This window comes from Sciurus carolinensis, chromosome 7, assembly GCF_902686445.1.
Source record: "Sciurus carolinensis chromosome 7, mSciCar1.2, whole genome shotgun sequence".
NCBI lineage: Eukaryota > Metazoa > Chordata > Mammalia > Rodentia > Sciuridae > Sciurus > Sciurus carolinensis.
The window spans coordinates 76,081,959-76,097,505 of record NC_062219.1 but is presented as its reverse complement, the minus strand read 5'-3'; the positions used below and the strand labels follow the sequence as shown (position 1 = coordinate 76,097,505).

Here is a 15,547-nt window from a genome sequence, read left to right as displayed (position 1 = left end):
AGAAGAGACGGTGAAGAAAAGAAGCTTATTGGGTTGAGGACATAGCTCAGAGGCAAAGCACTTGCCTAGCATGTGAGAGTTATTGGGAACAGTTCTAATACCACGCATCCACATAAAAAGAACAAAGGGAGGGAAAAAGGAGTGAAAGAAAGAAAAGAAGTTTACACTTTTCAGAGACATTTGGGAAGAAAAATTAAGAGGACTAAGTAGTTGAGTATAAGCAGAGAGGAGAGGTTAAAAAAAAATCAGAGTCCTTTCAGGTATCCTAATACATGACACAAAAAAACCTCATAAGTAATTAAATATTGGGTACTCTAAATTGCTGTACAAAATATGGATTATCAGCATAAAGATCACTAAAGTCACAGGAATAATGACAAGACCAAGGGATAAATTTCGAAGTTGAAAAAGAAGAAAACATAAGACGTTTAAGAACTAAGCAGAGAAAAAGTAAATTATAAAGGAATCTGGTAATTAGAAGAGTTAGGAAGAAAACCAAGGTTCAAGTCATATAAGTTGTCAAAGTAAGAAAAAAAAAATCTTACCTGAGCTGGCACTAAACAATATGATCAAGTATTTTTAAATAAAGTAAGACAGATTGAGAAGTGTCCATTAGCTTTGTCAAGAAAAGGCACTGATGAACTAGGCAAAAGTAATTCTGGTAGAACAACAAAGGACTATAATGGATTGAAAGTAAGATGGTGGTGAAGAAGTAGATTTGGTAAATGTGGATAGTTCTAAGGAAAGGGAGTTAAGATGGTAGCTGGAGGGGACCATGAGAATTCTTGAACAATTATATGGAATCTATTTTATATATAACATATTTTAGTTAACACCCCTCAATGAGATCAGTGTCCACATTAAAAATTAATTTTTCTGGTTGGGCACAGTGGTGCACACCTGAAATCCTAACAGCTCAGGAGGCTGAGGCAGGACAATCACAAATTCAAAGTCAGTCTCAGAAATTTAGCAAGGCCCTAAGCAATTCAGCCAAATCCTGTCTCAAAATTTTTTAAAAATTTTAAAAGAACTGAGGATGTGGCTCAGTGCATAAGCTCCCCTGGGGTCACTCCCCAGTACCAAAAAAAAAAAGAAAAAAAGAAAAGAAACACATTAATATTTCTGTAGGGAATCACATCAACAATATGAAATAAATGAAAATAAGTATATAAAGTCTCATGTTTGTTCAGGTCAGTTTCTGTCATCAAATGTAATCTGGCACTAAATTTAGGGAAAAATAACGATTTTAGAACTTTTATGAGTTTGGCAGATTACAGATTAAGTCTGTTCTGCTACCTAGCAGTGGTGCATGCCTGTGCCTATAGTGCCAACAACTCAGGAGGCTGAGGCAATAGGATTGTCTGAGCTCCAGCATTTGGAGCCAGCCTGTTCAACATAGTGAGATGCTGTCTTGGAAAAAAAAATTAAAAATACGCCTGTATTTAGAACGAATGAAAATAAACTCTACATGCAATATATGTGGGCTATAGCTAAAGTAGGCTATAACAAAGGCATTATTTAAGATGAAAATTTATGGTTTTAACCCCCAAATCTATAGCCTTAAAAGCATTAACCCCATGGTTGCAAACCAGGGCTGATTTTGCCCTCCTCCCACTCCCAGGTGACATTTGGCAATATATGAAAAATTTTTAATTTCCTCATCTGCAAAGGAAACCCTTAGCTCCCCGCTACTGACATCAAGTGCCTAGGAGTCAAAGCTGCTGCTAAAAATATTCTATAAGGCAAAGGAGAGACCCCCATGACAAAGTATTATCTGACCCCAAATATTAACAGCACTAAGGGCAAGAAATCCTTCATTAATCAGCACAGAGAAACACTGAAAGACCAACAAGCTAAGCATTTAGAAAGTTGGGGATAGAAACAAAAAGTAAATCCAAACACGAAACACAAAGAAATACTAAATGAATACCAGAAATCAATAAGATGGACAATGACAAAAGAAATTAGCACAATATAAGCTGATTCTTTGGAAACTTTAATAAAATAAGTAAACCTCTAACTGGACTCTAGGAAACCAAAAACCTAAAAATTCATAATTAAGAAAACAGGGTAAGCATTTAGCTGACTTTTACAATTTGAACCCTACTTCAGGGTAACTAAATAGAGTTGGTGAATCAAATGAAGCATTTCTGCAAAAGAGAATTCAAATTTAAAAATTCATAAGGAAATAATTAGAAAATTGCCATGCTGCAACCTATAATGAAGTAACTGATTCATGGAATAAACAAAAGGCAAAACCAAAGGCAGAGTTTGTTGGGCAAGGTATCAGCAGTCACCACATGAACCTACGAAAAGTAGGGCAATCCCACCTTATGTGCACCTGATGTGATGCAACAGACATGCAGTATCACTGCAATATTCTTGTACACATACTCCAAAAAGAACTAAAATTAAATCTAATTGGGCCTACAACTCTAACACTCTGTAAAACTTATTACGTATTAAAAGAATTCCTTTGAGAGAAGAATATGTAATAGAGAACTAACATAATCCACAAAGACTAAAATATTTATTACTGGAAACTTCAGTGAAAAAGTTTGCCAACACTTATTCCAGATTATAAGAAATTAATGAAAGTTTGAGATGTAGCAACAAGATACAATGAATGGAACTTATTTGGATCCCAATTAGAACAAATAAACTATATATTATTGGACAATTATATAAACTTGAATATGGACTAGTTATTAGATACTAGCCAATCACTCTTAAATTTGTAAAAGTATGGTTATGTAAAGAAATTACTTTTAAAAAGGAGGAAGGTTAGACAAAAAACAAGACAAAATATCAATAATTACTGAATTGATGGTTATTGAAAATGATGGGTACTTGGAAGTTCTTTGTACTCTATTCTTTCCATGTGTGCTTGGAAATTTTCAAAGTTAAAAGCAAATAAAAAATATTTCTGAAAAAACAGATCAAAGAACAGAAGAAAAAGGTAGGACACAAATATACAAAATACAGAATAAAAGATAGATAATAGCTCCAAAAAAAGATAAATAACCACATCTATAACTGAAATAAAGAGTAAGACAATGAACAACTATGTTAATAAACTGGAAAACCTGTAAAAATAAACTTGTAGACAAAGAGAAAAATTCTAGAAATTGACAAGTAAGTAACTAGAGAACTTGAATAGACCAAATATCATTAAAGAAATTGAAATAGTAATCAGAGCCCTGGATGACAATAAAAGGCCCCTGGCCCAAATGGTTTTACCAAACTTTCAAGAAACAGATAATGCTTACCTTTTACCAACTGTTTCACAAAAAGGAAAAGTGAGAAAATGGTACTAATTTAAAAGAACATACGTAGGGGATGAGGAATGTCATTGCTCAGTGCTAGGGCATGTGCTTAGCATGCACAAGGTCCTGGATTCAATCCCCAGCAAAATAAAATAAAATAAAATGACTGATATTATTTTAATTGCTAAATCAGATAAAGAAAATTATTTTACTTATGAATATAGATATGAAGTACTAAATGAAACACTGGTTAACTAAAATCAATAGTACGTTATAAAATAAAAGTAATACATCATTAAAAAAGTATTTAAAAATAGTTTAATATATTTAAGTATATTACCATATGGAGAAAAAGAATCAAAGTAATGAAGGTTCTTGATACAACATAGTTTACAAAGAGGCAAACCAACATGTCCAAATACACTAGAAGGACACAATCAGCAGAATTCAGACTATAGAAAACTATACAGAACAAATGGCACAGTTTCTTCAACCAATAAATGGCAAGTTTTTTAAAAAGGCAGGTGACAACTTCCAGGTTAACAAATCCTATTTGGATCCTAATTTGATTAACTGCAAAAAGCTGTCATAAATGAGTCATTTGATGGACACAGTAATGGAATGATAAATGATAACAGCAAATATAGTAAAATGTTAATGGTCAACATCTAAGCAGGGGAGAACCAAGATGCTGGACTAGAGGGAGGCTACATTCCTTTTTCTCCATAATACAGGATTCAAACAAAGGAAATACTGTTACTCTGTGAGGCAGTCCTTGCACAAAGATCTCTGATGTTTTACCCCCATTCATGTGCCACAATCACCTGCCATCTACCAGGGCATATGCCTACCTTTTGAGTGTGGATCACTCACTGACCACTGCCTATCATCTGCCAACTGCCCATTTGTCCGCCTTTCACCTACCCATCGCCCACTGTCTGAGCCCACCCACCGATCACCTGTCATTAGTCTGCAGACTGCCCCCAGACCAACAGCGGACTGCCTGCTGCCTGCTGTGGCCCGGAAGTCCATTGTCCCAATACTTGAAGGTTTGGTTACACTCGACTGCCACCATCCTGGAACAATAGCCAAGGCCTGCAGGTTTGACCACAAAGCCGCTGCCATCTCAGAGGGTGGCCACCTTGGTCTGGGGACCAACAGACTAGACCACTTGGATGACAGAACCTCAGACAATGAAAACAAATATATATGCTTAAAAATAAAGTTGACCACACAGAGAAGATGGTAAGAAACCCTGAAAAGAACTTCCAAGAAATATGGGATAATAATAAAAGAACAAATTTAAGATTTATCAAAATTCATGTTCAAAACACTAGAAAAACTAGGGATAGTAAGAACATACTTCAACATTATAAAAGTTATCTATGCTAAGCCCAAGGTCAACACCATTCTAAGTGGATAAAAATTGAAAGCATTCCAAGAATGGAATAAGACAGGGATGCCCTTCTTCATCACTTCTATTCAACACTATCCTTGAAACTCTAGCTAGAGTAATCAGACAGATGAAAGAAATTAAAGGGTTATAAACAGGAAAAGAAGAACTCAAAGTATCACTATTTGCTGATGACAAGATCCTATATTTAGAAGATTCAAAAAATTCCACCAGAAAACTTCTAGAACTCATAAATGAATCCAGCAAAGTAGCAGGACATAAAAATCAATACCCATAAATCAAATGTATTTCTATTGATAAGCAACAAATTCACTGCAAGAAAAATTGGGAAAAATACTCCATTCACAATAGTCTCAAAAAATTGAAGTATTTGGGAATCAATCTAACAAAAGAGATGAAAGACCTCTACAATGAAAACTACAGAACACTAAAGAAAGAAATTGAAGGGTCCCTTAGAAGACGAAAAAATCTCCCAGGTTCTTGGATAGGCACAATTAATATTGTCAAAATGGCCATACTACCAAAAGTGTTAATTAAAGCAATTCCTATTAAAATCCCAGTAACATTCTTCATAGAAATTTAAAAATCCATCATGAAATTGATTTGGAAAAATAAGAGACCCAGAATAGCCAAAGCAATCCTTAGCAAGAAGAGTGAAGCAGGAGGCATCACAATACCAGACCTCAAACTATACTACAGAGCTATAGTAATAAAAACAGCATGGTATTGGCACCAAAACAGACATGTAGACCAATGGTACAGAACAGAAGACACAGAGACAAACCCACATAAATACAGTTATCTCATTCTAGACAAAGTTGCCAAAAATATACATTGGAGAAAAGATAATCTATTCAACAAATGGTGCTGGGAAAACTGGAAATCCATGTGGAACAAAATGAAATTAAACCTCTTCAACCTGCACAAAAATCAACTCCAAGTGGATCAAATTAGGCACTAGAACAGAGACTCTGAGCCTAATAGAAGAAAAAGTAGGCCCAAATCTTCATTGTGTCACCTTAGGACCTGACTTCCTCAACAAGACACCTAACTCAGTCTGACTTTCTCTTCTGCTGTTTCTAAAAGCTTGGCAGCTTTACCTCTCCCTTTTTCTCCTTTTTACCCCACCTCCCAGATCTGCTCAGGAGGTACAGGTGCTGTTTCCCAGTTAACATATTCTTTCCTGTTTTGTAGTAACCAGAGTTCCTACTTGGAGGGACTGTGCAGGTGTGGGAGGTGGGGAACTCAGATTTAGTTATGCTGAGACAGGAGATGCAAAGTCACCTGATAAAGAAGTGCTCCACTTTTCTCAACTTGCTGGCACAGAACTGTGACAGGCAGCTCTTGTGCACAGACTACATCTAAGTTATAGTTGGGAAGTGATTAAATCTCTATAATTTCATACAACCTGGATAACAGCTAATATCATAGGGAATACTTTGACATGGGTCAACCAACTACACATGTAGTGGGATCACTGTGAACTCAATGTGGTCAAGACCTCTCCTCCCTCTGGTGTTGGCAACAGTAGTAGGAGTAGAGCAGAGAACTGTGCCCAGCACTTCCAGGGAGTGCAGCACCTAGGGGCCAGCATGTACACCTCTACCAATGGATCCCTTTTAAGTGCCTATGCCAGAGAGAGTGGCATCTAGGGAGCAGTATGTACCTCTGCAGTCATTGAACTCCCCACAAGAGAGCTGCCCTACTCCCTAAATGCAGCCTAGCATTCTGGCCACCAGCCAGCATCTCAGCTGCTGCCCCATGGTCCAGCTACTACCAGGTACCTCCAATACACCCCAGACACTGGCCACACCCTGAGCCTCAGGTGCCAACTACTGCCCCATACTCCTGTTGGTTACTACCTCCAGTCTATGCCATGTGCCACCTCGCCCAAAGCACTAAAAACTATAAGGGAAACTTCACATCAATTTTTATACATAGAAGAGCATGCAAAAGAGGTGTCTCTGTTTAAAAAAAATCTCCGCAAGAAGAAAACAAATCTTTTAATGATTATTGTTGAATTAGATGCTTTATATAAATGAAGTGTTCTGTTGTGTCTTCCCTTATTAGTTTTTTCATGATTTCAACTAACTTTATGTACTTCCAATTAATTGAATTTTTTCTCAATACTTCTTTGCTTCCTTCTCATCTCCATTCCCTTCCCTTCTCTTTCTGCTCATGTTTTCTTGACTTTTTTTTCCCCTACACCTTTTTATTTCTTTTCTTTCTTTTCCCCCTTCTTCCAATATAATTTAGCATTAAGTAAACTATCTTTAATGCTTAACTTTTCAGTCTATTCTATACTATTTCTCACCCACTTCTTCATTGGTTAATAAAGTTATAGAGATCATAAGTTTTTAAATGTATGTCAATATGTAAATTTACTGGTGGATATTTTTTCCTCTCAAAGTGGTACTGATGGTTGAACTTTAATTATGTTGACTATGTTGGCACTAAGGTATAACCCCAATCCAGGGTTTATCATAAAGAGATAACTGGTCACCAAAAGACTATCACATAAGGAAAAAAAAAAAGAGGAATCCATCACAAAAATGCAAAAATATATAATCTCATGAAGAAACAAGTCAAGAAGACACCTCCAAAGGTTTGTAACCACCCCTCCCCACCCCACAACTGAATCCAACACTGAAGTTGGTGATATGCTAAACAAAGACTTCAAAAATTTATTGTTAAAATGATCAGTGAATTAAAATATCTAGGAATAAACTATGGGGGAAAAATGGGACATGAAAGAACACTTTAATCATGAGATTCAGAAAAAGAGCCAACCAGAAGTCTTGGAAATGAAAAACAAAGTCCAATAAAAAGCTCAGCTGAGGGAGCTGAGGTTTTGGTTCAGGGGTAAAGCCTCTGCCTGGTAAATGCAGCACCACATAAGAAAGATAAATAAAGGTATTGTGTCCATCTACAACCAAAAAATATTTTTAAAAAAGCTCAGTTGAAAGTCTCTCCAATAGATTAGATCAAGTAGAAGACAATTTCAAGAGTCTGAAGATCAAGACATTCTGGAACATGCAGACAGTATTTTAAAAAGAAACAAACAAAAAAAACTATAATCCAGATATCTAAGAACTCTGGAACAACATTAAGCAATCTAACTTAAGGCTCATAGGTATTGAGGAATATTATGGTTTGGATGCGAGGTGTTCGCTAAAAGCACACATGTGAGATGATACAAAAGATTTAGAGGAGAAATGATTGGGTTGTGAGAGTCTTAACCCAATCAGTGGATTAATCCTAATAGGGACTGAAGTGATAGGGTGTGTGTGGCTAGAGGAAGGGGTCCTGCGGGTGTGGCTTGGGGGTATATATTTGTATCTGGCAAGTGGAGTCTCTCTCTGCTTCCTGATCTTCATGTGAGCTGCTTCTCTCTGCCACGCTACCGCCATAATGTTCTGCCTCACCTCAATCTCAAAGAATGGAGCCAGCCTTCTATGAACTAAGACCTCTGAAACTGTGAGCCCTCAAATAAACCTTTCCTTCTCTCCAGTTGTTCTGGTCAGATCTTTAAGTCACAGCAGGAATAAAGCTGACTAAAACAAGGAAGGAACAGAAATATAGGCTAATGACATTGATAACATATTCAGGGAAATAATAGCAGAAAAACTGCCAAATGTTGGGATTAAATGGACATCCAGATATTGGATGCATCTTGGAATCCCAATAGACAAGACTAGAAAATAACTTCTCCATGACACATTATAATTAAAATGCCAAAAATCCAATAGAAGGAAAAGAAATTTTAAAAACTCCAAGAAAGAAATGCCAGGTCACTAATCAAATAACAGCAGATTTTTCTGCTTTAAAAAAAAAAAAAGAAAAGAAAAAAAGAGAGAGAGAAGTTCAGAGGGCTTGAAATGACATATTTCAAGTCTTGAAAGAAATAACTTCCAACAAAGATTGCTATATCTAGCAAAGTTATGAAGAAACCAAGGATAAGACCTTACCTCAAACATCTAAAGGCTATACATTACAAACCCAAAGTCAACAGCATACTAAATGGAGAAAAACTGAAAATATTTCCTCTAAAATCAGGAACAAGAAAAAGATGTCCACTCTCACAACTGCTATTCAATATTGCACTTGAAATTTTAGCTGTAGTAACTACAAAAGAAGAAACTATAAGGGACACAAACAGGAAAAAAAAAAGGCAAATTATCACTGTTTGCAGATAATTTGATTCTACATTTAAAAGGTTCAAAAGCTTCACCAGAAGACTTTCTAGAGCTGATAAACAAATTCAGCAAAGTAGCAGGATACAAAATCAACATACAAAAATCACTAGTTTTTCTACACATGGATAATAAATCCACCAACAAAAAAATCAGAAAAACAGTTACCTCCACAATAGCCTCCAACAAAGCAAACAAAAAAAATAAAATACCCTAGGAATTAACCTAATCAAGGAGGTAAAAGAGGGGCTGAGGTTGAAGCTCAGTGATAGAGTGCTTGTCTAGCACGTGTGAGGTACTAGGTTTCATCCTAAGCACCACATAAAAATAAATAAATAATATAAAGTTATGTCCATCTACAGTTAAAATTTTTTTTATTAAAAAAGAGGTAAAAAGACCTCTACAGCAAAAATTACAGAGCACTGAAAAAAGAAAGAGTAAACTCTAGAGCTGGGCGTGATGATACACACCTGTAATCTGAGTGACTTAGGAGGCCGAGGCAGGAATATCATAAGTTTAAGGCCAGTCTGGACAACTTAGCAAGATCTTATCTTAAAAATAAAGTAAAACAAGGGGCTCAGAGGTAGAGCACCCCTGGGTTTGATCCCCAGTACCAAAAAGAAAAGAAAAAAATTTAAAAATGGGTGATATTACACTATGGAAAGACCTTCCATATTCATGGACAGGCAGAATTAATATTATTAAAATGGCCATATTACCAAAAGTGATCTAGATTCAAGGCAATCCCCATCAAAATACCAATGGCATTCTTCAAGAAACTAGAAAAAACAGTTCTAAAATTCATATGGAAAAACAAAAGACCCTGAATAGTCAAAGCAATTCTGCACAAAAAGAGTAATGCTGGAGGCATCGCAATACTTAATTTGAAATTAAACTATAGAGCTACAGTAACAAAGCAGCATGATACTGGCATAAAAATAGATACACAGACCAATGAAATGAAATAGAAGACATAGAAACATATATAGTCATTTGATCCTTAACACAGGCTCCAAAAACATATGTTGGAGAAAAAAAAGTCTTTTTAACAAACAAATGGAAATGTCAAACATTTCTGGTGGAAGTTTAAATTAATACAATCAATTAGAAAATGGCTAGATCATTATCTACTTAAGTTCAACAAATGCATATTCTTCCCCAGCATTTCCACTCAGGGGTATAAATGGAAAAGAAAGAAGTGCACTGGTCTATCAAATGATATATATGAGACTATTCACAACAGCCTTACTCATATTAGCCAAAAACTGAAAAGAACCCAAATGTACTTCAACAACAAAATGGATTAGTAAATTGTGGCATAATCCCGATGGACTCCACAAGAACAACAAAAAAACTCATCACTGATATGTAAGGTGGATAATTCTCAAAATCAGAATTTTGAGGACTCTGCTGAGGCCTATGATTACATCTGTATGAATTAAAAAAAAAAAAAAAGCAAAAGAGCCAAGTGTGGTGGCACATGCCTATAATCCCAGCAACACGGGAAGCTAAGGCATGAGGATTTCAAGTTTAAGGCTAGCCTCAAAAATTTAGTGACTAGAGATCCTAAGCAACTTAATGAGACCTGTCTTTAAAATTTTTTAAATTTAATTTAATTTAAAAAGGGCTAGGGATGTGGCTCAGTAGCCCTGGGTTCAATCTTGGTACAAAAAGGAAAAAAAAAAAAAAAAAAAAAACAAGCAATAGATGAGAGAACTTGCTAGGGTGTTAGAAATGTTTTATAGTTTGGCCATGTGTGGTTATATAGGCAGTCATACTTAAAACTGCATAACTGTACAATTATGTGTTCTGTACTTTTCTGCAAGTTATATACCAATTTTTAAAGTGGACTCCAAAGTACCTATCTTCTGGTGTTGTGTGAATAAATGACACAAAATCAGTAACTGCTAACATTTATTGAGAGCACATTCTCTGTGCTGAGCACCATTCTAAGCACTTTTCCTTAATTAACTCTTTTAATTGTCAAAATAACCATATCATGAGGAGCTACTTTACAGATAAAGGGGCTGTGACAGATAAGTTATATAACTTATCTGAATCAAATTCCTACAGTCAAGCTACAGATTCAAAACTTTCAACCACAAATAAATTGCCTTGACAATTAATAAAAACTCTTACCAAAGTAACTGGGACAAATAAAATATTTACAGCGTTAGTTATTATTACCATTATCATTATTAGGATTAACTTAAAATATTCCTTAATATAACCCTCACATACAACTATAATGGCCAATAAACAAATTTAAATAATTTGATCTATGCTCTCAGCTTATCCTAACAGTATTATAAAGGTAAGAACATAAATAATTTCAAATACATAAAGTATATTACTTTCTACTCTTCCCAAAAATTGCTTGCAAAGGTCCAAAGGTTATATCCATTGATTTTCCCACAGATAAGATTCATAATCTTAATTCATATTGAAAGAAAAATTATATACTAATTAACAGTGAGAAAAGTTTAGGAGAAAAATTAACTTTAAAAAAGAGTATTATTTTAAGTATAACCACAGAGAATCAAAGCTTCAAAATTTCTTTTTAAAGTTATTTCTAAAAAAACTGGTGAAATTATGTGTAGAAACCACTTGTTTATTAAGCATATCTTTTCATTTCTTCTAATTCCACTGTTATGCCTCCAAAGATTTTATCTATGTTTTATATATATGTGTATATATATATATATATATATATACACACACACATAATATACACAATTTTTTAATTTTTCAGAATAGATGCACCTAGTATTCCCGTCTCCCAACTCTCTGAATGGATCAGGTTTTCTTATATAACTTTCCAGAGACACAATCTAAGCATACAACATATGTGTGTGTGTGTATATGGTACATGTATTTTAAAGGAAATCACCTGTATGTACTATATTTGATCTTAGCCAAAAGGCAAAGAAGCAATCACACATATCACAAGAAAGCACATTATATAAATTGTTTTGCACCTTCCCAAATATTTTTCCTAGGAAAAAGGTACCTAACCATTCTGTTATTAAAAGATGGTTCTATGTTTAAAATCACTTTTACTGATCAAAGTAGTAACAAATAGGAAATACCAAAAACAGGTATCCAAAACCAATTTCACTCATAAACATAACCACTGAGAGAAAATTTATGTGTATTTCCTTCTTCTTTGCATATTACAAATACATGGTAGAGAATCTTATGGTATGCAGATCAGATGGCATCCTATGACTTTTTAACAATACATAATGCAAGATGCTATGATTTCGTAGGTTGGTGACCTCAGAATTCTGGTTCAACCTGCTCCTACTATATGGTTGTCCTACCTTGGAGATCTAAACTGACCCAGTTCCAAAAGAAGATAGGTAACAATCTGGACAAAATTTAATAATCATTTAAAGCTCACATTTTGTTCACACTGAATCTGCTAGTTTGGAATATATTCCAAAAGGCAGAAAGGTAGTACTTGTTTCTACTCTTTTTAACTTCTCCCATACTCCTACAATCAAATACAGCCCTATCACAATCAAAACACATTTCTTAGCAAAGTTACCTATCACTAAGTCCAATTATTATTTAAACCAGTATCAATCAAAAAGCAAAGGCAGTAAGGAAGAAACCAATTTCAGTACATTCAGGAAAATGTTTCTCTTAGAGCAAAATTAAGTTGCCCAATTCCTTACGCATTCTTCCCCACTGCTATTCTTGGGCATCAAACTACCTCAAGATAAAAGGTATAAATGGTTGCAGGCTGAAAATATCAGAGAAAACTGCATAGAAATGTTTCAAAGCACAGTTCTCCTGTACTGTCTACTGCATGGATGCCATTTCTTGAAACAACAAAACGAAGCTTCTTTCAGAAGCAAAACCTTTCGGTCTCAAAATGTCAACTGAATTTACCAATTTTAACATTTCTGCATGCCCCCCCCCCCCTTTTCATCAGTTCCTTTAGGAATATTCTAGGAATGTTGAAACGGGTGCAATTTTGCTTTCTGATTTCAAGTCAACAAATCTTTATGAACGTCTTTTTTAACCAATAACACTGCGTAAAAAGCCTAAACTGCCAAGATGCAGGCCTGTGTATGCGCTGTAGGCCAGGGGATTCTGCCTAAACCAGCCGCCGCCACAGGACCTTGAACCCTCCTCTATCAGCTGACTGGACCGCCCTTGCAACCGACTCATACTCAACCCGGCACACACATTTCGCTCTTTTGGAAAACATCGACGGTGAAGACTACGTGCTGAGAAATGGGTGGAAAGAAGGTAAGCATAGGGCATAGGTAGTTTAGGAAAGGATGTCTCGCGCAAAGGGCCACAGGAGCCCGCCCCGCCCGCACTTCCGGGCCCGGAGCTCGCTCTGGCCCGCGGCCTCGCAGCCGGCCCTAGCCTCGCTGCTGCGCGGCCCGGGCGGCCTCCACATAGCGAAGCATCACGGCTCCAGCGTCCGCAGCTTCGCGAAGAAGCCGCCGCCCGGCTCCGCGCTGCGGCTGTACCTGTTGAGGAGCAGAGAGGCAGCGCTGAGACAGAGCAGCAGGAAGCAGAACAGCGGGTACTGGCGGCAGATCTCTCGTCCCACGTCCAGTCGCAGCCGCTGCCTCAGCTTCTCCCCCATCGTCCGCACCCAGGGTACCATCTCTGTCCGCGCAGCTGACGCTTCTCCATCCGCTGGGGTCGAAGTGGAGGAGACCCCCATCGACCTTCCGGGTCCCCACCCCGCCACCCGGCGGCGGACCCACATAGCCGCCCACCAGCGGACGGTCGCCGCCAGCTGCAGTCGCCCCAGGCCCCGCCCCGCGGCCCCCGCCGCGCGTGCGCGGCCACCGCCCCCGCCGGTCAGGCAAGGCCGCACGGCGTGCCAGAGCTCGCCACCCTGCGCGAGGTCGCTGGAGTCCTGCCGCCCCGCCCCGCGGCCGCAGCAACGCAGGGTTGTCTGTGAGGGGTCGGAGTCTAGGAGCCACCGGCCTCCTCAGGAAATCCAGAGGAAGCCTAGCACCCGGTAACAGTGTGTGCTGCGGAACAGGGAAAGGTTGTGCCCAAGCACAGCTGAAACTACAGCCCCCAAAGCCGCCGGCCGCTGCCGGCGGGGCTCCCGGTGCTCGCGAGGGCCCCTGGGAACTGTAGTCAGTCCCACGAGCCCGCGGGAGGGGCGGGAGCCGGTCGAGCCCCAGCCTCCCTGCACGCAGCCTCACTGTTTCCTCTGCCCCGAGTGACTACTAGTAGGAGCTTGGGACGACGCCCAGGGGAGAGGCGCTTTTCAGTCCTCATTTTAAAAGGAACACACCTGGAGACTGAAGTGGCGAGTGACAACAGTCCTGAAACACCGGAGTCCAACCCATCGGGCTGTCACCCCTGGGAGAGAGCATCTTTGACACGCTTCACAGGCAAGGTGGAGCTCAATTCACGCTGCCTCGGGGGCCTACCTAAAAATCCAAATGTTGGAACTAAGCGTGTTGGCAGGCTAGGTTAAATTCCTCTTTTAGAGTCTCATTTGTTAGTGATTTTTAAGTTTTAATTTCCTTATTCTCCGAAACTCTTGAGAGAGATATGGAGATTATCGTAAAATAGCTAAAACTTATTTAAGCGGCGCACTAAGTACTATTCATCTACCCTTCACACTTCCATTCCTTGTGGGTACTGTAGTTTCAACCATTTTATAGTCGCATTACTGAAGCAGTGAGGATCTTGCTCAGGAGAATACCGCTAGCAAAATCGGAATTTGAAGCCCTTATAACCCCACACACGGTGCTGTCATGATGCTGGTTCTCTTACTCTCCAAGTGAGGAGAGGCAGACACTATCTGAAATTACTTAAAAAACAAAACTCATGATGTATGTAGTTTCATGAATATTTGCCCATATTGTTCCAAAAACATGGATCATCTTTAATGATGCATTATTCTCCTTTTCAGAATGTACCCTCTGTTATTGCTACATTCACTGGTATGATTACCATCCTCAATCATAAACTTAATTTCTAATGTCTTTAGAATCAACTTAAATCAATTACTGTATCAAAGGGTAAGAAAATTAACATGATATATACTGTCAAATTTCTTTGTAGAATGGTGGCACCAATTACACAGTGCACAGTGAAGTGTACATGTCACTGATCCAGTCACCATTAGGTATAGGTATTGTTTAAACTAACATCATGAATATACTCGGGTTCTATTGGTGATCAAACTACCTAAAAATCTTCAGTGTAACATCTTTGGAACGCTTAAAACTTTTAAAGTGTTTTGAGGTACACATATTTAACATTAATTTCACCTTTGCAAATTTTTTTACACTTACAACTTCCTTAACTATAATCCCTCTCATTTATATGAACATGCTAGGGCTATACTGAAATATAAAAGGTGTATGTTGAATTGACCTACAACGTTCCTACTCTGAACTTCAGTACTTCATACTAGTTACTGTGTTAAGTTTTATTGCCTAAAATATTTGCTTCCTTAAAGACTCATTCTGAAATTACTGTTCAACTTTTCACCAAGATACATTATAAACACAATTTTTTTTCAGTTCTGTTCAAATGGGACATCTCTACAATGTCCAACTGAAAATGCTTTCCCATATTTGTTGGCAGAAGCCATTAGAATAAGCCAACTAGATAATAATTTAAACTGCCATATTCTTATGTTTAGAAGAGTAATGAATTTCTGCCATAAGAAAATT

At 37.7% G+C, this 15,547-nt stretch overlaps 1 protein-coding gene across 4 annotated transcripts in view; it reads right to left on the bottom strand.

The window, feature by feature from the left end:
* Positions 1-13,655, bottom strand: part of Snx14 (sorting nexin 14) — a 96,283-nt gene extending 82,628 nt beyond the window's left edge. For all 4 annotated transcript variants that reach the window (XM_047557578.1, XM_047557580.1, XM_047557579.1 and 1 more), the window contains exon 1: positions 13,364-13,655. In XM_047557578.1, coding sequence (XP_047413534.1) covers positions 13,364-13,608 — 245 coding nt within the window. In that variant the 5' untranslated portion in view covers positions 13,609-13,655. The remainder of the gene's footprint in view (positions 1-13,363) is intronic.
* Between the last annotated feature and the right edge of the window lie 1,892 nt (positions 13,656-15,547).